A 25993-nucleotide genomic window follows, 5' to 3' on the forward strand; every position below is an offset into this window, starting at 1 on the left:
AACTACTCTTTCATTTGCTACAGGATAAATGCCTCTGTGTTTGTAGACCTAAATTGCACCACTCTACCTGGTAGTCACATCTCAATGCAGATCAATATGCTGTTCATTATTATTGGTACGATTCTGTTGTTACCTCTGCTGCTTTCATCTGTTATTATCTATGGTTTCTATATACACACCTAGATGTAGCATATAGTTTATCTATACATATAATTCATATGTACCCAGATGCAGCTGATTTTTTTCAAGGTACAAACTTGGAGAGACAATAAAATGTATTGTCCTGTAGTTCCTTCAGGGTTATTACTGTCTTCACTGCTGGCCACAATACCCTTGATAAGAAGTGACAATTACATTTTATTGGACAGAAGCCTCAAATGCAGATGGACTTAAAAGGCTACATTTTTCCTGCAAAATTTAGCTACTCACAATTGGTATGACCAATTTGTGTGAATAGGCATCAACACAACCATTACATTACAGGTTAATTATGAAATTTAGAATTGCATAGTCTCATTTCTGACCTTGAGTTGTGCAGGCACGGCTCTCGCAGCAGAACTGAAACCTGACAGATCATTCTGGCAAAAAATGTGATGCAGCTTAGTTAAAAGGATCTGATTAAAAAGCTTTAAAATGTCGTGACATCCACAGAGATGCTTTCAAACAACTTCTGAAAATACTTTATCAACTCTAGGCAACCATTTGATTAGAAGACTTAAGAGGGCATACCAGGTTTGTATCAAACATTCAGCATATTTACTATTTCTGATAAAAAACACCAAAAAAGCCCCAAGAACATATAGCAGGACAGCTGTGGTGAAAGAACTCTTATGTTAAAATTAGGTTTATCTGGTACTGAAATACAATACCTGCCTGAGTCGTGACTGAGGTCCCTTCAGTCCATTGCCTGCTCTAAATAACACTATTGCCAATTCCTACTGTATACTCTCTGAGTCTAAGCAAGGGGTAAAACAGAAAGAAAGACCAAACAAAGGTAATTCCAGACTGCGTACATAATGGCCGCATTGTGCCTGGGCTTTCACACCTGACCATGTCCCAAGAGCGGATGAAAGCATGATGTCAGCACCTGATGCGAGAAACTATTTCCAGTGCTCTGTCCTTCATGTGATTCCCAAAATGACAAGACCCCTCCGGTCAGCTCTCCGTTACCAACATTTCTGCTAAACTTCCGCTGACAGAGCATTCATGAGAAAGGTCCCAGGTGACATCAGCTAAATTTCCTTTTTCCTAGCAGGCTTTAATCCCCCCCACTGCCCTGTTCCCATCCTGAGCAGGTAACTGAGTCCGGCCAAAGTGCAATGCACAAGGGTTTTTTGATAATGAAGCTCTGTCACACCTCACCCACCATCAGCTGGGCTAACAGGCATCGGTACAAAGCTTACCCCCCTAAGCAGAAAAGTAGCTCAAAGGAAGGGCTTTACGCCAAATATTGAGCCTATTTATAATAAATACATGGCTACAGTCTTGAACACAAACTGGCACCATGGTTTAACAGCTTTGGGGGACTACACTACTGTAACTAAGGTCTTTATCTACCTCAGCTGGAGACAGCAAAGAAGGTGTAAACAGCCAGGACAAACTTGCTGCTGATCATATTTACCAATCAAATACAACTTGCTAAGCAAAAGTCATATTCTCTTTCACTCACCAGACTCTTGGATTACCAAGTCTAAACCAGGAAACAATGGTTACGGAAAGTTGTTTATTTATTTTTTTTATCCCTTCAGAAGAAAACTGGGAAAACAGGCTTTATTTCTTGCAAAATGTCCAGGAACAATAGCAGTAGTAACTAAATTTCTTTCTGCTCGTTGCTAGAGTATGTTGTGGGTGCCAGATGTGCAAGTTTCCACACACGAGCCTAAGAATGTGACTCAGTTTTAGCTAAATGCAATCACTTCGGAGAGAAGGGACACTTCAGTTTTACAGACTCATTTACAGCCTCATTTAACCCTAGTTCTCGCTGCTCAGACTGCTGGATACTGATGGACGTGACCATTTCTCCACCAGCATATAAACTCACTACATTCATTCACAACCCAACAGCTGCCTGGTGATGGGAATGACTTTCTACCACCACTGATCTAGCCTTTATTTTAATTCAGTTTTGAAAAAGCTTATGTGCTTGCTGTCATTGCACTTGAGGAAAAGAAACGGTACACACAGACCTCATGAGCAGAGTGTTTCTAAAGGCACAAGCCTTTAGAAAGTACCAAAACCGAGACGTCACTCTAAAACTAGCTTCCAGCTATTCCTTTTTACTTATAACTGTATGCAACCTATGAAAATCACACCTAACATTTGGCCAGGTAATTGAACAGATTTTCCTCTCTATTGTGGTGTGGACATTTACTAAATATCTAGCTAGAGTAACTAATATACACTATAATAAAAACTGAGCTTACTCATCCACCCAAAATCTATCCACTTTTACCATAGGCAATCAATTTGTTCAGTTCATGTATTTCTTCCTTTGCAACCCATATTCTCTATGACCGAAGAACAGGTTTTAGAAGAGATTGTATATGAATATGCAGTGGAAAACTAGCACCAAGTGTCTTCTGAGGTCAGCCTCCACAGTAGAGGATACAGATATATTTATCAACTATTCTTATCTCTTGCTCTTGTATTAAATAACAGCATTCAGTTTTTTTCATGGCAATTCAGAATTATGCAAAGTATCACAATGCTTCCAACAAAACAACAAAAGCAAGCTCTTCTTTTGAATAACAAGGAAGGAAAATGACATTTTCTTAAAGTAGCAGTAGTTCTGTCTCAGTAAAATACGCTGTGATTGGTATATTTTCGTTTCACATCCTAGCGAAGTTTACAGATAGTCAAGAAAATCCCAACCCAGATCTGCTACTTTGTTGACTTCCACTAAAATCTTAGCTAATTTAGGTCACTGAAGAAATACATATAAGCAATGACACACAGTAAAAGAACTCATAGTTGAAATAATATTTAGCGCTTCTGTAGAAAAACACACCCAAGGATCTCCAAGTAGTTATGAAACAAATTAATTAATTAAACTTCTCAACACCCCTGTGAAGCAAGCAAGGACATTTATCTGTTTTATGAGGAAGGAAACAGAGCCATGGAGAGGTGGAGTGACTTGCCCGAGGCTACACAGCGAGAGTCTTTCAGAGTAATAAACAGCATCTGAATTATTGATTCCCACTGCTGCCCTTCAGCTGAATTGTTCCTTTTTTGAAATACTGCAATGAGTTATAATGATTGTTGGCATGATAAACATAATGTGGCAATACTGAGCCGAGATTTCCTTTGTCTTTGTTTAGACTATATTAAAACTTCAGTGTTATTTAAATTGCAATTGATCTTCTTAGGGTGACCAAAAATCTCCAACTAGTTGAGCAATATTTCCTGTATTTCATTCACAATTGTATCTGTTTCTTATATTGCCACTGCTTATGTCCAAAAAAGAAGCCACTCCAGCTTGGAAACGCAGGAAAATAGCACAGCTTTATACTCTTTCAAGAGGGAATGACAGAAAAGCAGAGAGAATGGCTGTTTTCATTCATACCAAACCCAACGTTAAGAGTTGGCATGAGACGCACCAAGTGATGATGCATCGCTTTCACGAAACGCCAGCTCAAGGAATTGCCACTTGCCGCCCTGGGGCTGAGGAGACTGAGCTTGGTGAGTTAACAACCGTGGTCCCAGGTCACTTGCGACTTTTCCAGCCAAAAAAAAAAAAGAAAAGTGGCAGGAAGTTGCATGGGGCGGATCGCTCTTTTCCTGTCTCTCAGCCTCCCTAGGTGCCAGACAAGGATGCTACCGCTTACCTTTCACGCACGCATGTTTGGGAGGCTTAACTCATTCGCGAAAGGCTCGGAGGCTCTTGCGGTAGCGGTGCTACGGAAGAGCAGAAAGCTGTTACACAGGGCGCCCAGAGGCACAGCTTTAACCGGGATGCCTCCCCGCACGCACCTCCCTCGGACACGCGGGGCCCGTCCCGCCAGCTGCCCAGCACCTCCGGAAGGGTGCGGGTGCCCACGCGGCGTGCCCTGACAGCACCCGCGCACCCCCACGCCGCGCCGACCCGCCGCCCGCGCTGCGGGGACGGCCCGGAAAAGCCCGTGCCTGGAGGCTGCTCCCGGGGGGCGCCCCCGGCCACCGCCCCGCGCCCACCCCGCCCGCTCCCGCCCCGGGTCGACCCGGCCCCGTCTCCCCGGCCCCTGCCGGGGCTGCCGCGGGGCGCCCGCCGGCACCTGGCGCCCGCTAACGCCGCCGGCCGCCACCAGCGCCCGCAGCGCTCCCCGCGCCTTGGGGATGGGGACGCGTGTGGAAGGGGGGAAGCGCTGGGTCCGACGTCCCCCTTCCCAAATCCGCCGGGAACCGGCGCCCCCAGCCCCGCGCGGGCGGAGGGGCGCTCCCGGGGCCCTCCCCGCCGCCAGCCGCCCCGGGGCCCGCCGCGGGCAGGAGGGGCGCGGGCGGCCGCCCGGCGGAGCGGAGCGGAGCGTAAGGGACGGGATGGAGGGAAGGGTCGGAGAGGAGCGGAGCGGTGCCCCGCACCGCACAGGCACTCACCGCCGGCGGCCCCTGCCTGGCGCGGCGCGGCTCGGCTCGGCGCGGCGCGGACCCGCCGCTCGGCAGCCAGAAAGTTTCTCCTCCGCAGCCCCGGGGGAGGGAGCGGGGGGGCAGGGGGGGGCGTTTTTCAACTCAGGAAGAAAGTGACTCCCACCTCCCGCCTCCCCGCCCTCCTTCCTTACCTCTCGCCAGTCCTCCTCCTCTTCCTCCCCCTCCCCGGCCCCGCCGGCCCCTCACGCCATGGCGGCGGCTGCGGGCAGCGCCGCGGGGACCGCACGGCCGGGCCCGGAGCGCCGGGGGAGCCCGCACGGCCCTCGCGGCCCCGCCGCCGCGGCTTGCAGCCGGGCACAGGGGCTGCGCAGCCTCCCGGTGGGGCCCGGGGCGCTCGTTTAGTTCTGTGTGTGCTTGCTTATTTATTCCTGGCGTACACACGCATTTCCCCCTGCCCCCGCCCGCTCCTCCCCGGCTCGTAGTTCACGGAAATAGCCTAATTCTCCCTTTTAGCGCGAGGACTCGTTTCTCTGCAGGGAATGTGTTGGCCCCAACACCGGAGCGTCGGCAATTTGGCTTTCTGCACCTTTCATAGCCATAGAACGTACGGCAGCGGTACCACGGTTCGGGGGCTGTGGAGGTTAAGGCATCCAGGGTGACCCATTCATATGCAATGTCCATCTCTAGTGCGGTCACCGTAGTGTACGAGAGTAAAAGGACCTCCCAGCCAAAAGTTCCCTCAAGCCAGCAAAGAAACAAAAAGCCAATTTGTCAATCTGCTCTTGTAGGTACGGTGTGACTACTTGCATAAATGTTTCCCATGTAAAACAAAAACATGAAACACCATGGCCACTCACGCCAATCATCTTGACATTTTTTGCAGCCACTCAATTGAAGATACTTAGGAAAGTCATAAAAAAGATGGTAAAATAAATGATCCTTTGGAACAGTTCTTTTTGCTTTCTCAGTCACTATAACCAAGAAAAAGTATGAAGTGAAGAATTCCAAATGTTTGTTGGGTTCCGAAAGCTGAGCATATTTTATCACCTTCAGGCTACTCTACTGAAATGAAAATAAAAATATTTACATGTGATAGGTAGGGATGGTGTCCAACTACCTGAAGCTTATGTTTCACAAAGCTTATTCTTCATTTTAGTAATGTGTTTACTGACGTTACTGAATCAATCGGTGGGCTCTAAGTGCTCAGTTCCCTGGCTTTAAAAGGTAAAAGCTGTGTTTTCTGAGGATGGTTTTAAACAAGCTCTTTGTGGTTTACAGTGTGATTTCCTCCTGTTTTGTCAAGATTAATAAACTTGTAGAAACTAGACAAAACTAGAAACTATACATTTCCCTTCACCCCTTCACTCCCATTGTATTTCCCAGCGATATCTATTGACAGTCTCAGCATAATGTATAGGGATCCACAAGCTGTTGCTGCAAACTCCGAGAGCAATGCCGGAGCCTGGAATGAAGCCTTGCTTTTTTACCAGTAATGACATGCCTAAAAGCACGGAGTGCTTCAGTTTCAGTCATGCAAACACTAGATTAATCATTAGAAGATATGTTTCTAAACACCTATTTGAATGGTATTATGCTCTAGTGCATTGATAGCAGACTTGTAAACTATTAATGTTGTGACACTAATGAGCACTAGAAGAGCTACAGACTCCCCGTCAGACCAGGTGTGGCTAACAGGGCAATTCTCCTGGAATTTCTAAAATCATCAGGATGCCTCAAGTGATGAGGAGGGAGGTGTCTAAGCACTAGTCACGTGTCTGCATCATTAGATATTTAAATATATTACGTATCTGACTCTAAGTTAAATGGAATTAGCCCTTACAATTCTGAACAGCATAATGCCCAAATGGCTTTTGAAATCCTGACCTTAGTCTGTGGCTGCATCTATCTATATTGTAGAGAAACTGCACTGTGCTGCCTTGTTGTGACTGAATACCTGGGCAAAGCACACTGTGGCTCCCCTATAACCTGTGTGCTTGGGTTTCTGCCTCGTAGAGGATAAGCTCGGATGTGCTTGGATCTTGCTCTGGTGTGCAGTTAGACTGTGGTGGAGATACATACACAGAGTGGAGAGCCACAAACCCTCACTGCCTTATGTCCTCTTGTGTAAAATAGGGCTCGTTTTACTTCCCAATAACTCACAGGGTGCTTTTCAGGCTAAATAAATAAATTAAAATTTATAGGATGATTCAGAGATATCTAAGAGAGGCAAGATCAGTCCATTCTGGATTAACTTCAACATCGCCACTAATAATTTTGAAATGAGAATGACCCCAGGTTTAGCAAGCATCATGTATAAAGAAAGACTGAAAAAATTAGCCTAAGGATGAGAAGATTGGAGGAAGATGTGGTAACAGCCTTCGGCTATGTAAAAGCTGCTGAAAAGAAGATAATAATCTCTTAACCACATCCTCTGAGAACAGCATCTAAGTTGCAGTAAGAGAAATTTAGGCTAAATAGGGGGAAAAAAAAGTGTCTATAAGGGTAAATAAAGCAGGACTGAATGGCATCTCCGTCCCTGGAGGCTTTTTAAGTACAAGTTGGACATATATTTGACAAGAACAGTTCAGGTCTAGAAAGTCTGATGGATCTTGCCTTAGAGCAAGGGGTAGACCAGATGACCTGCCAAGGTCCTTTCCAGTCCTGTTTTGTATGATTATGTTCAAAATGCTACTTACACAGGCAAGATTATGCCTCCTCTTTGATCATCCTATGCCCTTCACCTCCTTAGCAATGGGTATAATCTCCCTTGCTAAGGTTGAGCTTCTCTTCATGGTTTGCTAGCCTTGCTGCATGCTAGTGAATTTGTTGCTGATGACAGCAAGAAGAAAACAATTAAACAATAAAACAGTGTTAATCTGGAGCAGAAATTCTGGGTGGGATCCATCTAACCTCTGAACGTGTCATGCACTTTTGTTCTATACTTGACCGGTAACTACCTCTGATCTAGTCACGTTAGACTCTCTTTATAACTGCTGAGAAAAATAAACACTTTTAGGGCAGAATTCATCTGACCTGTTTTAGATGTCTTCTTTAGGATGTGATAAATCATGTCCCCAAGCTACTTATTCCTGCCACCAACCATAAAGTTGGTTTAAACAACTGACTCAGTAACATACTATCATACAATTTCCACTCCCTTGGTGCTTCTGTCCCTGACACCTCTCACTCCCTCTCTGCTCCCAAGTATCAGAACCCTAGTTTATTTGTTCCTTTCTTCTTTTTTATTGGAAAGGTCCCACTGAGATTAATAATTTTTGTAGCTGTCATTTCCTTAAATTACATCATGCGACACTGAAACGTACAGCAAACTGACCTTTCAGGTGGCATTGCTCCAGAACAGATTTAGGAGAAGAGCTAAATTTACCTTTTGGAGCTAAAGACCATCGACTTGGCTAGGTTGTGCAGAGCATGTTCCATGGAAATTTTTTGAAAACTGTTCAGGTCAGACACTGTTCTGCTCATACGTCACATGCTCTTTATTTTTCCTTGGCCTTTATGGCAGGCAACATTACCGGGAACATGAAATGTCTGGTGTCTGTGTGACTGAGCCAGATGTATGTGGGAAATGTTGCCCTTTTCCAACAATGGCAATTTTTTTAGGTCACACACATATAGAAGTCACTGTCTTAGACACCAAAGCATACAGTGCACATCTTGAAATTGTCCACCACATCGGAGACACTGTGAGCAGCCAGCTCTTGGCTATGAGATCTTGATAACATCTATCCATTTTTCCCCCTTTTGCTAAATGAAATAAATGATGTTTGAGAAGCGAAAACTTCCAAGAAGGCCCTGTGGTTATCTGGCTTGCAGGGAAGGGAAATGCACTTTATTTTCCTGCTGCGTTGACAAGCTGGGTCATGAGGATGTGAAGAGGGAGCAAGCCTCCGTTGCTGTGCTAGGGCAGTGGGAAGGGAAGGCAGCAGGGCTGCATGAAGCCAGTGAGGTAGGGCTCGTCCTTTCTGGAGGAGACATCAAATGTCTGCTGATGCTTCATACATTTTAAAGCCTTTGGTTCTCACTTAGTTGTGAAAATAGGAGGGTGTTTCCTTTTTCTTTCTTTGTGACTGAAGATGTTAGCCTAAAGAGGGAAGCTGTATGTCATTCAGTCTGTTCCAGATACACAGCCTTAGCCATTCTTTTCTTTCTGCCCAGCCTATGCAACAGCATTTTTTTCTCCTTTCATTTCTCCTCTGTGGTTTTTTTTTTTTAAAAGTACCTCCCCATCACTGAAGTCCTATCCTCTGTGTGATCTGTTTGGTCTCTAATTTCCGTGTAAGAGGCACTTCTGCTTTTGTCATTAAGTGACAAAACTCTTCAAATGAAAAGAGAAAAATACAAAATTCTCTGGATTCTTTCACTAATTCTCCAAAACAATTGATTTTCTTATGACCGTAACCCTTGTGTACCCTTTGTCTTTTGTGTCCAGCTGTGATGATTTCTGATCTTAGCACTGTGAGCTGAATTCTTTAGGACAAGAGCGTTGGGCCAGTCTCTCCTTGTAGCTGAACTGCACAACTGCAAATCTGGATACTTGCATAATGCTCACCCTGTCCTCCTTGATCTGGGCTGCTCTGCACAACTCTTCCCCCTGGACTTTATTAGTGCCACATGAAGGCAGCTCTAATTTTCAAAGCTTATCCCAACTCCAGTCTCATATGGGGGAATGTTGGCTATCTCCTCTTTTCCAGCCAGGGTGTGGACCAGACAGTGTCCTAACTTCGTTGTTGTTCCTACTATGTCCTTCAAGTTTATGAGAGTGTTGCATGATTCATACCACTTACTATTTGGGGATTTGGGGCTCTGGCTCACTGTGCAGGCAATGGGCAGAAATAGTCACAGCTCCAAAACTAGGTAATGAAAAGGAGTGGCCTGAAATCAGTCCTGAGATTCAGAAAGAGTTGGAAATCTGGAAATCTTGTCTAAGCTCGTTAGGATACCTTTCTGGCTGGGGCACTTTTAGTGTGGTGCAAAGCAGTTTCTGTCAAAGGAAGATCTAGCCAGTTTCCTACGGGTCTGTCAGATGCCAGGTACATTTATGGTACTGGAAGGATGCATTAGTGCAACAAATGCTTCTGCCTTCCTTTGTCTGCTTCTATATCTACAGACTGGAATCACTTCTCTCTTCCCCACAGATGCAGCATTCTACTCTTCTGCATTCTGCTAGCCAAAGTATCAGTAGGGTAGCTGGAAGGGGAAAGCACTAGATGTGTTTCCTAAACAGCTCTTCTTTGTATGTAAATGGAACATCTTTCTCTGCTTTACATTTCCTTTCTTTCCCTCTTTTTTGCTCTCACCATGTGTTCAGTCTGGTTTAGCTGGAGGCCAGCAGGCAGAAAGACAGATGAGAAAAAATTCCTGCAGATTTCTTACTGAATGGGAAGCTGCAGCATCAGTAACCTCAGCAAGGAGAGGTAAAAGACTGGTGCGTGGAGGCAGATTCATGGTTCATACACATGTCAGGAAGACAGCAGCCATAAAGCAGGTACATAGGTACTTACTGTGAAACACCAAAAAAGACCTGGATCCAATAAAAAATTACATGTATCACCTGGTCTGTGCCTTTCAACAGCAGAATCCATTATGACAGCAGTAGGACAGTATAATTTTTATTGCTTTTACATTACTGTAGCCATCAACTGGGTTTAGGTTTATCTCCTTCTAGCAGCTGTCACATTGCCTAACTGGCCTGCTCCTTCTTTAGCACTTACCCTTTCTTTTCTCTGATGATGACCAGAACAGGTTGGAGTGGGGGGGAACCCAACAGCATGTGGTTTTTCATTCAGCTGAATTGGTTGTTACTTCATGTTCTCAAATGTGTGACCTTTCTCAACACATCAACTTCTTTCCTTCCAAACTTCTGCTGTGTTACAAACCGAGCAGTATCCCCTGGGGAGCACGAACCATTAATGCTCATGCTGAGAGAAACCTTCTAAAGACTGACTTTGTCAGTGCTCCCTTAGAGCTGCTTGCCACAATCTCCCTCTCTGGATGCCAGATATGTTGCAATGATGTTTTCCATTTGTAACACACTGTTTTCAGTGAATGGCATTTTTAAGGCTAGAATCCACCTATTTTATGGAGTCACTTGATATGTGGAAAGCCAAGCAGACAATTAAACCACTGCTGGTATTCATGAAAATATTTACAAGTTGCTTACTTATCCCCACCCCCAGTTCCTCTGTTTTGTACTCCAGTGTCTCTCTCTTCCTCCTTACTCTAGAGATGTGTAAATGAAAAAGGTAGGTCTTAGAGACTGTATTTGAACGTGTTGCTGACGCTCCATTTCTCTTTGTAACCATCTCACTCTGATTTGCTGTATCCTAGTTGCAAAGGTGGGATGTTAATCAAACACAAACACAGGCGTTAAAAATTAATTTCCACTTAAAGATAATACTTACCTATGCAGCACTGGAGGATACCATAGTGATCTGTTCTGTACACTTGATTCTGAAGCAACGGTGCTCACCAACTGGTTGCTCTTGTTGTAGTCATACATATTCCCTAAAGACAGCTCTGTCTCTGTTTTTAGTTTTAGGGGCTTCATGAGGTTGTTGCACTAGTCTGCATCAATAATTGTTATTGTGCGTATTGTTCTGGGACTCCTGGGGCACTGCTGTTGAGTATTTCAGGGGCCCCTGTAACTGCCTCGTGATCGTTCACTTATACACACAACCATTATTCGTGAGTCACTGGCAGTGCACTCTACACAGCAATGGTTTCTAAATGTGTACACACAAATATATATACACACATATACAAATACTTTTACAGTTACTTTTAATAATATCTAACAATCTTCATATTATGGTTATTAAATCTATTTTCTCAAATTCATGTAATTGTGTTCAGGTTCAATATTTTTTTTCTAATTTTATGTATGAATTAATATCAGTAATGCACCAGGTATCTCCAAGTCCTGTGCAATAACAGGAGAAAGGTTAGAGGAAAGAGGAAAACCCCACACAATAGATATATTTTGGTAATTAGTATTTACTGTAATATATGTAAACTCTGTTCCCTGACACGCTCTAGCCATCTATTGCCCTGTTGAGCTATTAATGTCAGCTCATGCTGACCCTCAACCTTATCCTCCTTGACCTTCATCTATACTCCATTTTCCATCACCTGTCTACTACTGATACAGAGATTTCCCTGCTTAGTGCCTAAGAGTGCTTAGTTTGTTCAAGTGACCTAAAACCCCACACCTCCTATGAAATGCAGATAATTCCCTCATTCCCGCAGTCTCGGGGTTCCCATGTCATGGGAACCTAGCCCTTAATTGCTGCCTGTTCATGTGTATATATATATAAGGGCACTCATGCCCTTGTTTCCGGGCAGCTTTGAGGGAGAAAAAGGGCTAGAAGTTCACTTCTGCTATCTGTCTCCAACACTGCTGCAGCTGCTTCAACAGCAGTCCTCCAGTAGGTATTTTTGAGGCCTTCTGACAGTATAAGATAAAGGGTTTTTTATCTCTCCATTTCATAACATCATGTTTCTTTTCACAAAATTTACAATGGCGTCTTCTTTCTCTGGATTGGTATAATTTGCAGGCTGCTCAGCACCTGGGAGTACCCATTTAAATTCTCAGTGTGGGCTGAGGTCCCGGGGGATGGTGTAGCAAGAAAACTGCGATTCTCAGGTATTACTTAGAGATAAGGCAAGAAAAGAGTTGCTATATTCACCTGTGCTTTTATTCCTCAGAGATGGTGGTGGCTTTAAAAATTAATCTTCTAAATGTCAATTTGTGAGGCACATGGAGTCACAATTTTCAGAGTTGCTTTAGTGTTGTGACAGAACAAGGTCTATTGAAAGTTAATGGACTTGTTTTCCTAAAACATACCCTGAAAATACTAGTCTCATAAATTTTGGACAAGAATATCTATTTTTTCCTCCTGTATACAGTGTAAGATAGTTTATGATTTTCTTCACTCTTAAAAGGAACCTAAGTTCTTCAACCTTGTAAGAGGAAACCAACTGGGTTTAAGTGTTTGCACTTGATATTTAGTAAACAATGGACAATAGAAATACCTTTCTAGCTGGCAGAATCTGCTTTGCCTGGGCCATTGGAGCTGCGGTGGGTGCTGTGCAGACTGCTGTTCCATTTGTGCTGCTGCCATTTTGTGTCTTGCACCCTCTAATTTGCAAAAGGGGCTGGAACCATAACATTTTTTTGAAGTGGCTGCAATGGTTTCTCACCCCCGTGCAAGTATTTAAAAGTTGTTATGACCATGTGTGAGAGAACTATGTATGTGCTCTGGCAGCGTGAGTGGGAAGCACGAGGGATTTTTAGCACAGTTCTGATTAAATCATTTAGCTGCAGCGGGGGCAGAAGTTAGACACAGCGCTTCAGATGTTTGCCCTTCTGTGAACTGTGACATCTGGTCAGCTGCAAAACCTCTGTGGTCTTGCCATGCTTGCCAGAGAACTGCTGTGGGTACCCACCTCATACTGAAGAGATTTTCCTTACACCTTTGTCCTCTATTCAAGAAAATGATCGGTCATGCTGGCCACAGTACTAGTCCATTGACCTGTAGATAGGAATCCCCAGTTTGCCCTGTAAAGATGCTGGCAAGCTTTTTGAGCTGGAAGTCTCCGAGTCTGTTTAACTTCCTGGATTCCATCTTATTTTAGCCCTAATCCATGCTCTGTTTTCAAGTTAAGCATTTCTATTTATAATGCTTACGGAAAAGCAGGATTTGTTTCTTGCATCAAAAGTGTTCAGAAGAAAACCTCTACTTTTTTATATTTTTTTTTTCTCTCCTGTGACTCACCAGGGAGGTTTGATGTTCTGCTTATTCAGAATTGCAGAAAACAAAATTACAGGCAACTGGATTTATAATGGGATTGAGCCTTTCCCCTGGGGGGTTCTGGACCGGCTATGTGCCTGCTGGAAGGGCTGGTTCTTGGGCAGTTTTTAACAATAGATGTCTGTGGCTACACCATTACAGCCATTATACCACTATAGCTGGCACTCTCTGCGGAGATAAGGTTCCTGTAGTTTAGCTGCGTGCTTTCCCTCCTACATCTGATGCTATGCTTCAGCTGAAATACTATCTGCCTCCAAGCATGTGTGCAGAAAGAGGCATATTTTGTTTTAAAAGTCAGTCGCTTAAAGGTACCAGAAAACTTGCCTTGCTCCTTTGTCGTGGTTTAAGCCCAGCTGGCAACTAAGCACCACACAGCCACTCGCTCACTCCCCCCCTGCCCCAGTGGGGGCCCCAAAACCAGCACATCCTTCCATGGCACTGAGGAGCAGCAGGCTGCCCCATGCCAATGCCGCCTTGTCAGGGAAGTCAAAAGCAACATCTTCCTATCAGATCCTTCGCTGTATGGTGTAGCGTGTGAGACCTTTACCTTTTTGCACAAAAGAGACTTTATTTCTGAACTTGACTTTCTGAGAAACTCTCTCTACTGTAAGACATCAAGGTTGCGTACAAAAATGTGGTTTACACTCAATGCATTTTTGTTGCCCGTGGTGGCAGAAGAAGGTTGGCATGGAAGCTCAGACACTGCCTTCTCACTGTTGGCATATCTCTGCTGATTAATATATTCTTAGTCTCTGCTGTCATTTGCCTTGGTATGATTTAATGCATACTTGGCCACAGGAGGAAAGACTTAAAGGTGAAGCTACAATATTTATTTAGTATGTGATGGGACAAGCCATGGCCAAACACTTTTCAAACAAGGCCACTGTGGGGAATGTAAAAGCACATCTCTACTGATGGTAAGAAAGATGATTACAAATTGGATATTGTTCTACATAGGTAGAAAATATGACTCTGTATCTATAGGGAAGTGAAGCACTCCAAGGCCAGGTTGGAAATCATTCATTTTGCTAGGGCAATGGGTGTTGGCCATAGCCCACTCCTCTCTCAGGTTAGATTAGGACTCCTGGAAGGGAAAAAATTGAGGTTTCTATAGGAGAGTGACTGTTCCTCAGGAAAACACAAGTGAACAGTTTTGAATCAGAGCAATCTCACAATAAGCCAGCCTTTACTGAGGGTTACATGGTTTGCAACCTCGTTGTAGCCAGATCTGATCCAGAGTGCACTAGGGCCAATGACTTGGAGCTGGGCCACAGTTTATATTTATTTTCCCTCAAACAAAGATCAGTGTTGTGTATTGTATGCAGTAGATGATTTTCTGCATCCTGTTTTACAATACAGCAACCGGTAAGTAATCTCCAGTTTGCCAGTGAGGTATGTTACATTTCTTCAATTTCTAAAGTATGTGTCAAAAAGATTGTTAAAAACAGTGTTCAAAAAATGTGTAGACATGGCACTGTGGGACATGGTTTAGTGGGCATGGTGGTGTTGGGTTGATGGTTGAACTTGATCTTACAGGTCTTTTCCAACCTTAGTGATTCTGTGATTCTGTGAAAAACGTGACCTAGGAGGACATGGCAGGCACAGTTTTCACTTGTAGTGAAATGGTCATACTGTTTTCAATTGTTATAATCAGCTGCTGCTATAAAACACCATGCTAGGCAATGTGAACAGGGCTAAAGGTTATTTATTTGAAAGCAGATAATGTTTGGAGCACTACAGGTCATTACAGGAGACAGGTGAGATCAGTGGTTACACAGTGTCTCAAGCCCTAGGACACTAGAGGGCCAGTCCAGTCACCTCACCTGGAGCCCTGGAGCCCCCTTCTGCATCCCAAAAGATCTGCCTGTCGCACATCTGTGTACGAACGTCCCTTTTCATGTTACCCTGTCCCTGTTTTATAGATGTTTTTTCCCTAGGTAGGCTGTCATGCCAGGCTGCACAATGGCTGGTTGCTACTTATGCAGATTTAAACCAGTTTTGGGAGTGCTGGTTCCTGGTGCCTGTCATCAGATAAATTTTCCTGAGGATTCCCTTAGGAATCGCTCCTAAGGCTGCACCATCACACACCTGGGGCTCAGGTGAGCTAGGGAGCCCCAGCAGCCTGGGGAAGCACCAGCCTCAGAAAGGGCTGTGTCCAGCAGTGCCCTGTGTCTACCACAGATAAGTTATCTGTATTTGTTTATTTAACTTTTATTCACTGGGGATTAAGAAGCCTTTAGTTTCCAGGAACAAGCCCTGTTCAGGAAACACCTGCAGTGAGCTCTGCTTTGCATCAAAGCTGACTTCCTTATAGGTATTAAAGGTATTATTTTATTAAAGGTGTTAATATATACTAGTTTTTGGTTGATTTATATATCTTTTATTGTGAGTAGATAAAGTTTTGCTTTGTTCGAGGCTGTAGCACGAAACTCTCCTTGCATTGCTTCGTGATGACCTTGTCTCCCTTTTTTCTTTTTGCTGCTCAGCTATAAAGTGAATTCAGAGAACCTGTATTTTCTTCAGAAATAAATTCTCTTTATTTTAAAATTCAGACACACATGCTTTATACCAAAACAGACGCCAGAAGAGACTTGGTCTTCATCTCTGGTTTTAAGCAAAACTGTGGCTTTCAGGGCTATATAACCAGACACAGTGATTTTAATGAATCTTTACAACTTTATGTCTCCCTGCTGATACTCAAGATAGTTTTGCAGGCACTTCAGTGATCTTTCTGTCAACGGCCTCTCTCAACAGAATCCAAGAAATTTCAGAGATTTCCAGGGGTCAAAAAAAAAAAAAGAGAAAGAAGGAAGAAGCAAAGATGGTGTCTTTACAGTGTCATGTTAAATATGGCCAGCTCTCTACCAATTTTCTGCCATGTGCATTTCTTCTCCCTGGTCTCCACGCCACCTCCATTCCCAACAGCTCTCCCATCGCCACAGCACCAATTGCCCTCCTAAGGTTCCTTCACTGCCAACCTCCGCTTTCTAATGAGACCTGTATAATTTTCAGAGATTCTTGAATAAGAACAGTCTTTAGTAAGAATCATTAAGTCCTGATTTCAGAGGAAGTCTGGTTTTTGGGCAAACGTTTTGATTATTTTTCCTAAGTCTTCCTGCAGCATATGGTGGCAGATGGAGTCATGCTTACAGCAGCCTTCTGTTATCCGCTTCTTTCTCTGCTACTGTATGGTCCTTCCAGCAGCAAGTGTAAATGGCTGGTGACAGCCTTCGTCAGAGATGGATACCATCACCTCCCAGTTGAGCAAGTCCGTATATGTATTTGTTCTGATGAGCTTTGTGTTCAGGCTGTCCTTAGAATCTGTCACCTTTCCCTTAAAAAAAAATACTGCTTCTCCACGGAGCTGCCAGGAACCAAGGACTTACTTAGATAATTTTCATTCTAATTTTCATCAACAATTCAATTTTAATTAATTTTCTTTAAAAAATGAGAAAAAAAATCCCCAACCTACAAAAATCAGTTCCAAATTCAGAACAACCAAAGCATGAGGGTACACAACATTGGTTTGGACCACAACCTAGTTAGAAATTATTTGCAGAGGATTACTTGATTCAAGTTAGAATTTTAAATGATGCTGTAATCAGGAAGAGATTTTAATCTGGGTATCTCTCTGCTTAATACAAATCAAACCCTTATCATGAGCCAGATTTGCTGCCCAAGACATCGATGCTAATTTAAAAATTTCAAAATAAACTCAAGTATTACTTATTGTTACCTTCTTAAGTTAAATATTTTCAGCCTATAGTTTATGAGGAGGAGAATGGCACTTTCATTTTCCTTCCTTACCCACCTTGTTTTAAGGAAGGTCTTTCTCAATTTTTTCCTCACTTGTTTTATGTTTCTCTTTCAAAAAAACAATGCTTAATGTTAAATTGGAAATGTTGCATATTACTTGGAAGTATACTGGACGACAAGAATGTAAAAATAACACCCCCATGTAAATGAAACAAAGGTAGGAAAAAAGTGTGGAAACAAAGACTGATATCTCTGAGATGAGGTGGAATGGTGTTTGCGTCTGATTCTGACACAAAATATTTTAATTGGTGAAGCTGCAAAAATCAAGTGTGATGTGGTGACACAAGTTAAATGTTAACACAATTTAAATCCAAAAACACAATTTAAATCCATAAATCCAAATAATTGTCTAGGCCTCAGAAAAGAAATTCTTATTGTGGGCTTTTCTTGAAAGCAAGAAAATAAAATTTCTTTAAACTTTGAGGGAAATTTATCCAACATTCTGCCACACTAGTGTGCCTAGACAAAATTGCTGACTAAACAAATATCTTTCTTTGATGTGTTTTTGCATCTGCTACCCTGCATTAGTTACTGAAGGCTCCCTGTCCAAAGCGCTGGAGAATGGGGTCTTTGGAACTGAATCCACAGAGAACAGGATGCCTGTTTGCTTAAATTAGCTGATAAGGAATCACATATTCGGTTTATGTCTTTGGTCTTGCTTCTCTTCTGGGTTGAGACTGTAGTTAGCAAAGACAGCTCTATATACCTGGGTGCTGTATCCTTCCTACTCTTGGAAGGATTTCCCAGGGAGGTGGAGGATGTGGGTTTGAATCCACACAGGCTGAGAAGTGAACTGTACACAGGTTTCCCTCCTTCTGCAAGAGAGCTCTCACTCTTGAGGTATTGAAGACTAAAGGATGAAAAGGCATGTAGGGAACCTTACTGTTGAATAGTGGTTAGGCACGTTCAGGAATACAAGGCATGTGACAAAGGCTTTCAGGACTGTCAGTCTGCATTTAGCTGCCTAAATCCCATTCAAGTCTCTTTTTGGATATGATGCACCTTTCTCTTTGGACCTCAGTCCTTCTGTATCTCCAAGAACAGTTACAGTGAGAGAATAAATTTCTCAGAGCCTGCAAAACACTGATCAACAGTGATAACCTGGGCTGCCCAAGGTAACCCTTAATGGAATATGGCTGAGGGTCTGCTTCGTGTCTGTCCTGGGGCTTACGGTAGCAACAGCATCACCTCAAACAGCGATAGTACTGAAAATGTCCTTGAAAATGTAGAATGTAACTTGGGATGAGTTATTACTAGTACATTTCTCTTGAAGGCTTTGGGCAATGCATGGAAAAAGCCAATAGCACTTTGCAAAAGGTAGCAGTGGTCAGAAGATTTAGAGAAGGATGCATTGCTCACCTGTTCCGGCTAGACTAGCGCAACAAGTGAAACACAAGTCTACACAGGAGTCTGCTTTAATCCATCATTCTATTTTATGAAGCATCACACAACATTTTCACCAATTAGCATTTGATAGCAGTTTACGTAAGAACCACAGGGTTATTTAAGGAAAAAGCTGACAACCTATTTCATAGTCACTGACTCCTCATTTGGCAGCAGTGCTCTTGGAGGACTTGGGTAGTACCCGGCAGTTGATGAGCTATTTGAGGAAAATCGTGTAAATCTATAATCCAGTGGTAAATCTGAAAGACAGAAACATACCACATCTGATTAGCAACACAGCCCATATCACATAAAAAATAAGCCTGTGGTGAATAGCAGTACTTCTTAAGCCCTTGAGCTGTTTGCCCACCAGCATTAGAACTCACTCAAACAGATTGTGTGATTACGTATTTATTTGACATCTTCAGCTGTCCAAGGGATTGACTTTGAGAGTTTACTCAACTGCAGTAAAGGATATTAAGTTTCTTGATTGCTAAAATAATGCTTGTCATAGAAAATTATTAAACTAATGCTTAAAAATTAAACAAAAGTCTTCATTGAGCCTAGATGGAGTTTTCCCACTAGAACACTTTCAAGTTAATTCTTCAGTTTGTCACCTTCCTCTTTTATCTCAGCAATCTACTCATAAAAGGGCTACATTTAAAACAAAGAAGTCTGTTTCTTTTTTTTTTTTTTTGTGGCTATTACAGCAAGATTCCCCAAAGGCACCGGCTCTTAGACCTTCTTGCAGTCCAGTGTTAACAACATAATTTTGTAGCAAGCATTCTTAGAAATCTACACTTGTAACTTGGCGTACTCATCACTTCCAGTCTGTAAAGAACACTGAATGCATTAAAGTAGTTCTGAACAGTCAAAGCTTTCTTTTCTGTAGCTTTTTTAAAAAAGTCTTTACTGCCAGCAGTGACCCGCCCACCCTCACAGCCAGAAAACTGATACTTCCCATGCTCACCTCCTATTCAAAGTTCAAGAAACCAAATTAAAAAACCACTAAAATAAAACTTCATTCAAGAAACAATTACCCTTCCAATAAATGAAAAAAACAACCCAAAAACCCAACAAAAAAGGGTTAGGTCCTTCCCAAGTTGTCTGTTTAGAACTAAAGCAAAACATAAAAACCATTACTCAGCTCATCTGAACAGTAAGTTATAAACGACAACAGGTTTTTTTTTTTAATTTGTACTAAATTTGGGGTGATGATCTCCTTCCACTGTACGCTACAATTTTGTTTTTGCGCTCAGCAGCCTTTGTGAAAAAGAAAAGCACAACCTGAGCAGTTTCGGCACAAACAACAGGAAGTTCAGGTCTGTCTCCCATGAGATTCACAGGCAGGCACCAGGACAGCATCCAGGTCCACAGCTTCAAAACCATATTAAACATAACTAAAGCAAGCAAATTAGTATTTAGATCCAGGTGAAAAATCAGATGGAGGCTGGAATAAAGTAGGAATGAGAGGAGACCTGATTAGAAGTGAATTATGCTTTATGAAGTGGGTTACTTCACCTTGTCAGAGAAGTAAATTTCCTCAATTTGTCTGAGTCAGGGGAATCTCTGGAGCCTGTTCTGAGCATGGCAGAACAGGCAGATGTTTTTCTAGTCTGCGGAGGACTAAAGGTTTTACTGGCTGCTGAGTCTATTTATGACAGCTCTGTTCAAAACAAAGGTTTCCAAAATAACAAATAATAATAAAAAAGAAAGCAAGTATTAATGAATATTTTTATGAGCTATAAAAATTAAATGCCATACAGTTACTTTTATAAAAAAAGCTTTCACTAACTTTTTAGTCTAGCGGTCTGGAACATCCCAAGAGTAGTTTAAGCAAAGAGCAGCACAAATGGGGCAGACTTGCTGCAGAGTTGCTTATGCTGAAGAAAAGAACCAGTTGGATCAAAATGGTAATTTTGTTGATTTTTCTCGTAAACTAACCCATTCTATATACAGTGCCCAAGACTCCAAAAGAGAATAATGACTTTTTTACTATTCCAACCCCAATCTATCCATTTAAATATTGCTTTCGTCTGAGCAAGCTGACTTTGGAAGATGACCAGAAGGTATGTAAAAATATATATGTAAAAATGTTGCCCAAGACATCACTGAAAGTTGCATGAAGCAGATACTACTCTTTACCCATTAAGCAGATACTATTCTTTACCCATTAAGCAGATTTTGTGTATCACAAACATAGTAAAAATCTTCCTCTATTTCCATTTTTTTTTTCATCAATGATTTAATTTCCTGCATCTGCTTTGCCTGGAATATGCAACATTTTCTATTATTGCTTTATTTGTGTGATATATTTATGAGAAAACTCTGGACTGACCCAGAAAGGCACACTTGGAATCTTAGTGGCTATGAATAAACACACAGTGAAGAAGAAGGGCAAGTATACAGAGAAAGAGAAGTAAAAATTTTTATTGGGAGAATGCAAAATTTATAAAAAAATGGGGATCCAGGAAATGTCACAGATGAAGATTGCTGTAAGTTCATTTAAACTAAGTTCTGTGAAAACTTTGCAACTTAAAACAAATCGCAGTTGCTCTGGATTGCAAAGGTATCATGTGAATTGTACACCAAAGCTCAGTCCAACTTCTCTTGATATAAGTGGCAATAGTATCACTAGGTCCAGCAATACTGGCTCATTAGCAAAGAACAATGATATAGGTCTGGAGTCTGCCTCCTGGACACAACAATAGCAATTCATTTCATATCTGGTCTTACCCCATATTAGCACTGATGACACAGAGGAGCTATAAGCAGTTCTGTTTCACTAAACTGAAACGCTTGCGCAGGGCACAGCTTGATGCAAAAGCATGCAAAAAATAAGGTACAGTATTTGATAATAAAGCAAGTCTCAGGAAAAAAATAGTTACTTATTTCCAAGTTGATCGTTTTCCTAAAGTTTTTGCCAGTAAATTTCTCCAGGTTCTGCTACTGTGCATGCTCACAGCTGCTGCTGCCGTGGCAGACCTTTGCATGTTGGCACCCACTTCTCACCTAACCCTGATGGAGAGTCATAAATTAGGCGGGGGACAGCTACCCAGTCCTCTCTCAGATATAATTTGACAGCGAGGCTCTAATCAGTCCTAACCTACACTGAAAATAAATTCAGCACAAAACTCATCCAACATTGCCACTCTCCTAAAAAAAAAACCCTGAACAAACTAAACAGCTTGAGGCTGGAAGAATGAACTAGCGGGCTTTACCTAATTGCTTGAGGACCACAATCCCAGAGTTTTTCTATGATACTTAGGTAATTCCACCCAGACTCATTTTGTTCCCAAGACAAATAGGATATTAACTCTCAGAGCCAAAGACTCCTAGAAGTCAGACATGGAGGGTCTCAAGGTCTATGTCCCTTTCTAGATCTACAGAAATGTCAGTTATTAGATGCATCCTCCTGAATTTCTTTGCTCCCACACCAGAGCCTGAGTGCAAGTGATGAAAGCCAGTTTCTTTTGCAGTGACCATCCAGCGTTACTAGCTTTTCCCAGTGGCTTGGGCAGTGCTCACGGGTTACATGCCTTAGCCTGAGCTCAGAAGCAGGAGTCCTGCCCTGCCCTACCTTGCTTGCAGGACTCCAGCAGACTTGTTGTAAATAAAATGGCACTGATGATGTTTGAACAGTAACCACTGTCAGTTACTGTGTTCCAGTTATCCAGATCCAGGTATTAAGTGACATTAATTACAACACTGTGCTCTGATGCTTATGTATACCCATATCCATGCATGTATTTAGGTGTTATGCATGGATTTATTTCATAGTTACTAAGCTGACAACATCTCAGTGTCTGTATGCTGTTCAGTTAGTGCAAGCAAGCTAAATGAAAGCCACAAACTTTTATCAGAAGAAAAATTAGAGTTCCAGCCACAAGGAAGGAGAAGGAAGCCACAAGAAGAAGAGAAAACGTAATATACTTGGTGAGTGATCAGGAAAATATTTGAGTAACTGAATGGAAGACAATTATAATCTAATCCAGACACAGGCCTGCTTGATAAACTCAATACTTACGTCTAATCCTTTTTTGAGATTTCCTTGAACAAATCAATACATTAAACAAATATAATCTTAACTAAGCTCTTTAGAAGGAAGGCTTTTTTTTTCCGTTAAAAGCACAGTCCAAGACTGAAACAGATTTCTCCCAAAACACACAGCAGAAATGTCAGGAATCATTTTGCAGTATTGACCAACAAAAGCAAAGCCAACATTTTTTAATCATGACACCACAGCAGCATCCCGGTGACGAGTGAGAAGCCCTACAGAAAGCAGAACTCCCTTCCCCTCTCTGAGGTCTGCTCCCTGCCAGTCAACAGGGCTGGAGCCAGATGCTGCAGAAACCTCCTGGTAAACAGCAGGCTTGTGTTCTTAAGTGAATCCAAATATATCCCTCTGAGTATCTCCAAGGAAAAGGCACAGGGAGGAATACTAACTTGAAAAATCTTTGAACTGCTTAATTGTGGCAAATCTCAGAAAACATAGACAGAGCTCTATCTCATGGCTCAGCATCCAGGTGGTATAACTATAGGGCAGACCATCAGCCAGTATTAATTCTTTTGCTTTTACAGAAATTCCAGTAATTTACACTGGCTTAGAAGCTTTGCCATAAATCTTTCCTTGTATTTCAAAGTTGCTGTTGAAGAAAAAGGAAAATATTAATTTCTTAATGGTAACAATTTCTAATAATAATTTCCTAACAGCAGAGTAAGCACAACTGCTGCAGGGGAGCTCACCAGTTTGGCTGCGCTGTCAAGTGACCTGACTTGCCAATCTGCAGGTAGACTATAACAGGTGTTGTTTTTTTTAAAATACTAAATGTTTTTATCTCCTGACCTATTTCTAACAGTCAAAGCAGCGCTTGCAGGAAGAGCTCAGAATGTGAGGGAGCATTCTAGTGGCAAAAAGAAAAAAATCCCAAGGTCACAAGAAGATTTAGCTGACAGCAGTTATTTTTAGCAAAACTTCTAAGGCTGATTTTCCTAAAACAGGAGGTCAGATGTTTGCTGTACTAAAACAAAGCTCCCGAAATAGCAAAGTCAGCATGAGGAAAGCATTCCTTCTATCAGTTACATGAAAGTCATTGCTGCTGTCTGCATACGCTGCAACTCAAAAGTTAGAGAGGAGGAGGAGGGAGGGTATCTGTGCAGTCTTGTATGGGAAAGGGGGGACTCTTCAGTACAGGTATGCTCTATGGAAGGAAGTTGCTAAAACTTCGGAGTTTGGATGTAGCTGGCACTTGCAATGTGCTATATGAGCCAGTGCTTTTTCTTTCTGGGCACCCAGGAACGAAGACTAAAACGAGCCTCAGTGAAAGTGCAGGTTTGCTGCTTTAGTTAATTGCACGTACGTAAGAGCTTTTGCCAGCACAGGTGTATTGGTCGGAGATCATGCCTGCGGCTCTGCCAGTTGACACCTGTAGCATGAGCTTGGCCTGAAGAAGAGCTTCCCTGCCACTGGGGTTTTTTACTGGTTAGTCTTCTGCTGTATCTAACATGGAAGAGGGTGACATTGGAGAAAACCCAAGTGGCAAACGGCGGGGAGATGCGGAGCAGCAGCCTCACTGTCAGGGGTTTTCAGAGAGATGACGGCCCAGGGGATGGAAAGACCATCCCATCAGGGCTGTGGCGACTGCCTGTGGTGTGCAGTTTCACCGCTATTATCCTGAGAGTAACAATTCACATTACTTTGGGTCTACCCTACGGCCAAGGCACTGCTGACCCCGGCTTGAACAAAACAGCTGTGCACAAGGCCTGCGCTAAACTTGCATCTAAGCCTGAGAGAGTCTGCAGTGAAGGAAAGCCTTAGAAATTCCTTTGCTGTTTTGTGTTTATATGAGAAAACTCATTATTTGTACCTGAGGGAAATTTCTTTCATTTTTATTTTCGTTTAAATGGTGTTTTTTGGAGATCCTTTGGGAAAATAGCCCTGTGTGGTTCTGTGCTTGATCTGGAATCGATCAAAAGAAAATATCAGAATATTTAGATGAAGACTTAATCTAAAAATAATCCCGAGAGAATGCCAAGAACCTACTAGCGGGCGTTAGTCTTTCAGAATCTGTTAATTAATTTCTGTCTGAATGACTCATCCTGGATCTAAGGGCGGTGGGAAGGGCTTCTGAGGTAAGGTGAAGAAGTTAGCCTGAAAACAAGCAATTGTTTGAGATGACAGGCATTTCTAGTTGATTAAGAAAAAGAAATAAGTTGCATTTTGAGACTGTGAAGGAGCTATATTAAGATAAATGCGGTGACAATACACCCCTTTACTTTCATTCTGAGGCAAACTCACCGAGATCAGCCTTACTCTCCGAGCTTGGGCTAACATTGTCATGTTCCCCTCTCTTGTAAAACATGTTTTCTTTCCCTTTCCCTATTTTTTTCTCTGAATGGGTGACAAACGTTGCTTACCTTAGGGTCAAAAGCCACACAGACACACATGAAGCTTTTCAAGCAGTGAAGACAAAGCCTACATTGGTTTTTTTGTGTGTGTGTGTTACCATCTTAATCCAGAGGGAATATGTTAGGCACCAATTCAGAGTACATAAATGCTTCAGCAACTTTTTCTTGCAGATGTGAGGTCACAGGTTATATAAAATTCCAAGCTGGTCAAAGAAATATTTCTAGTACTTGGTGACTTACCTATTTTCATGGTTTTTCACACTCAAAAATTATCAACACTTTGTATTACCACCAGTGTTTTTAAAGAAGCAATCTGAACTCACCCCGTAAGTCTGCAATCTAGTCAAAACCCAATTATAGCTTTAATTACAGCCTGCAAATGAAATTATGCTGCCTGAATTGAAGGATAACTTTAAAGCAGAAATGACTGAGTGGTTCCCCCTTTTTTAATGAGTTGCTCATGAGTTCTCCCTTTAATCTTTTAGAGGTGGCTGTACTTTGACATCTCAAAGAGCAGAATAACGATGTCAGGAACATTTCTGTCAGTTATTGGCTAGGAAGTAATCTTTTGGGTTCTGCATGATTTGACACAGCCTTCAGGGGCACAAGTCAATACACCTTTCTGGAGGAGGAAGGAAAGGCTGAACAAGTTGTAATACACTGAAAGCTGTCTTTTCTACATTAAAATTACTACCAAGTAGTCAAATCCTTTGGGGAAGTTGGCGTCTCAGACCCTTTGGGAAATAACTGGGTCCTGAAGAGTTTTTACAAGCTAGTTCTGATTTATTCAATAACAATTTGTTATGGTTGAAATGCAGTGTATCGTCGGTTTCAGTTGTATTTTGCAGCTGAAAAAATAAATGTATTATATTTGTCTGTTGTGTTGAGTATGTTTTTCTTTCTCTTAAATTAAGAACACTGAAATTAGTTTCCTGGAACAGATGAATCAGTTTTACATTATCTGATGCTTTTCAACTTACACATAGAGCAAGATG

The 25993-nt window shown here is 42.3% G+C and overlaps 1 protein-coding gene across 1 annotated transcript in view; it reads right to left on the reverse strand.

Moving 5' to 3' along the window:
• Positions 1-18626: 18626 nt before the first annotated feature.
• Positions 18627-25993, reverse strand: part of NT5DC1 (5'-nucleotidase domain containing 1) — a 153343-nt gene continuing 145976 nt past the window's right edge. Inside the window, exon 13 of the mRNA XM_059835534.1 lies at positions 18627-18850. Coding sequence (XP_059691517.1) covers positions 18732-18850 — 119 coding nt within the window. The 3' untranslated portion in view covers positions 18627-18731. The remainder of the gene's footprint in view (positions 18851-25993) is intronic.

The sequence above is a fragment of the Gavia stellata genome, chromosome 2 (assembly GCF_030936135.1).
Source record: "Gavia stellata isolate bGavSte3 chromosome 2, bGavSte3.hap2, whole genome shotgun sequence".
Classification (NCBI taxonomy): domain Eukaryota; kingdom Metazoa; phylum Chordata; class Aves; order Gaviiformes; family Gaviidae; genus Gavia; species Gavia stellata.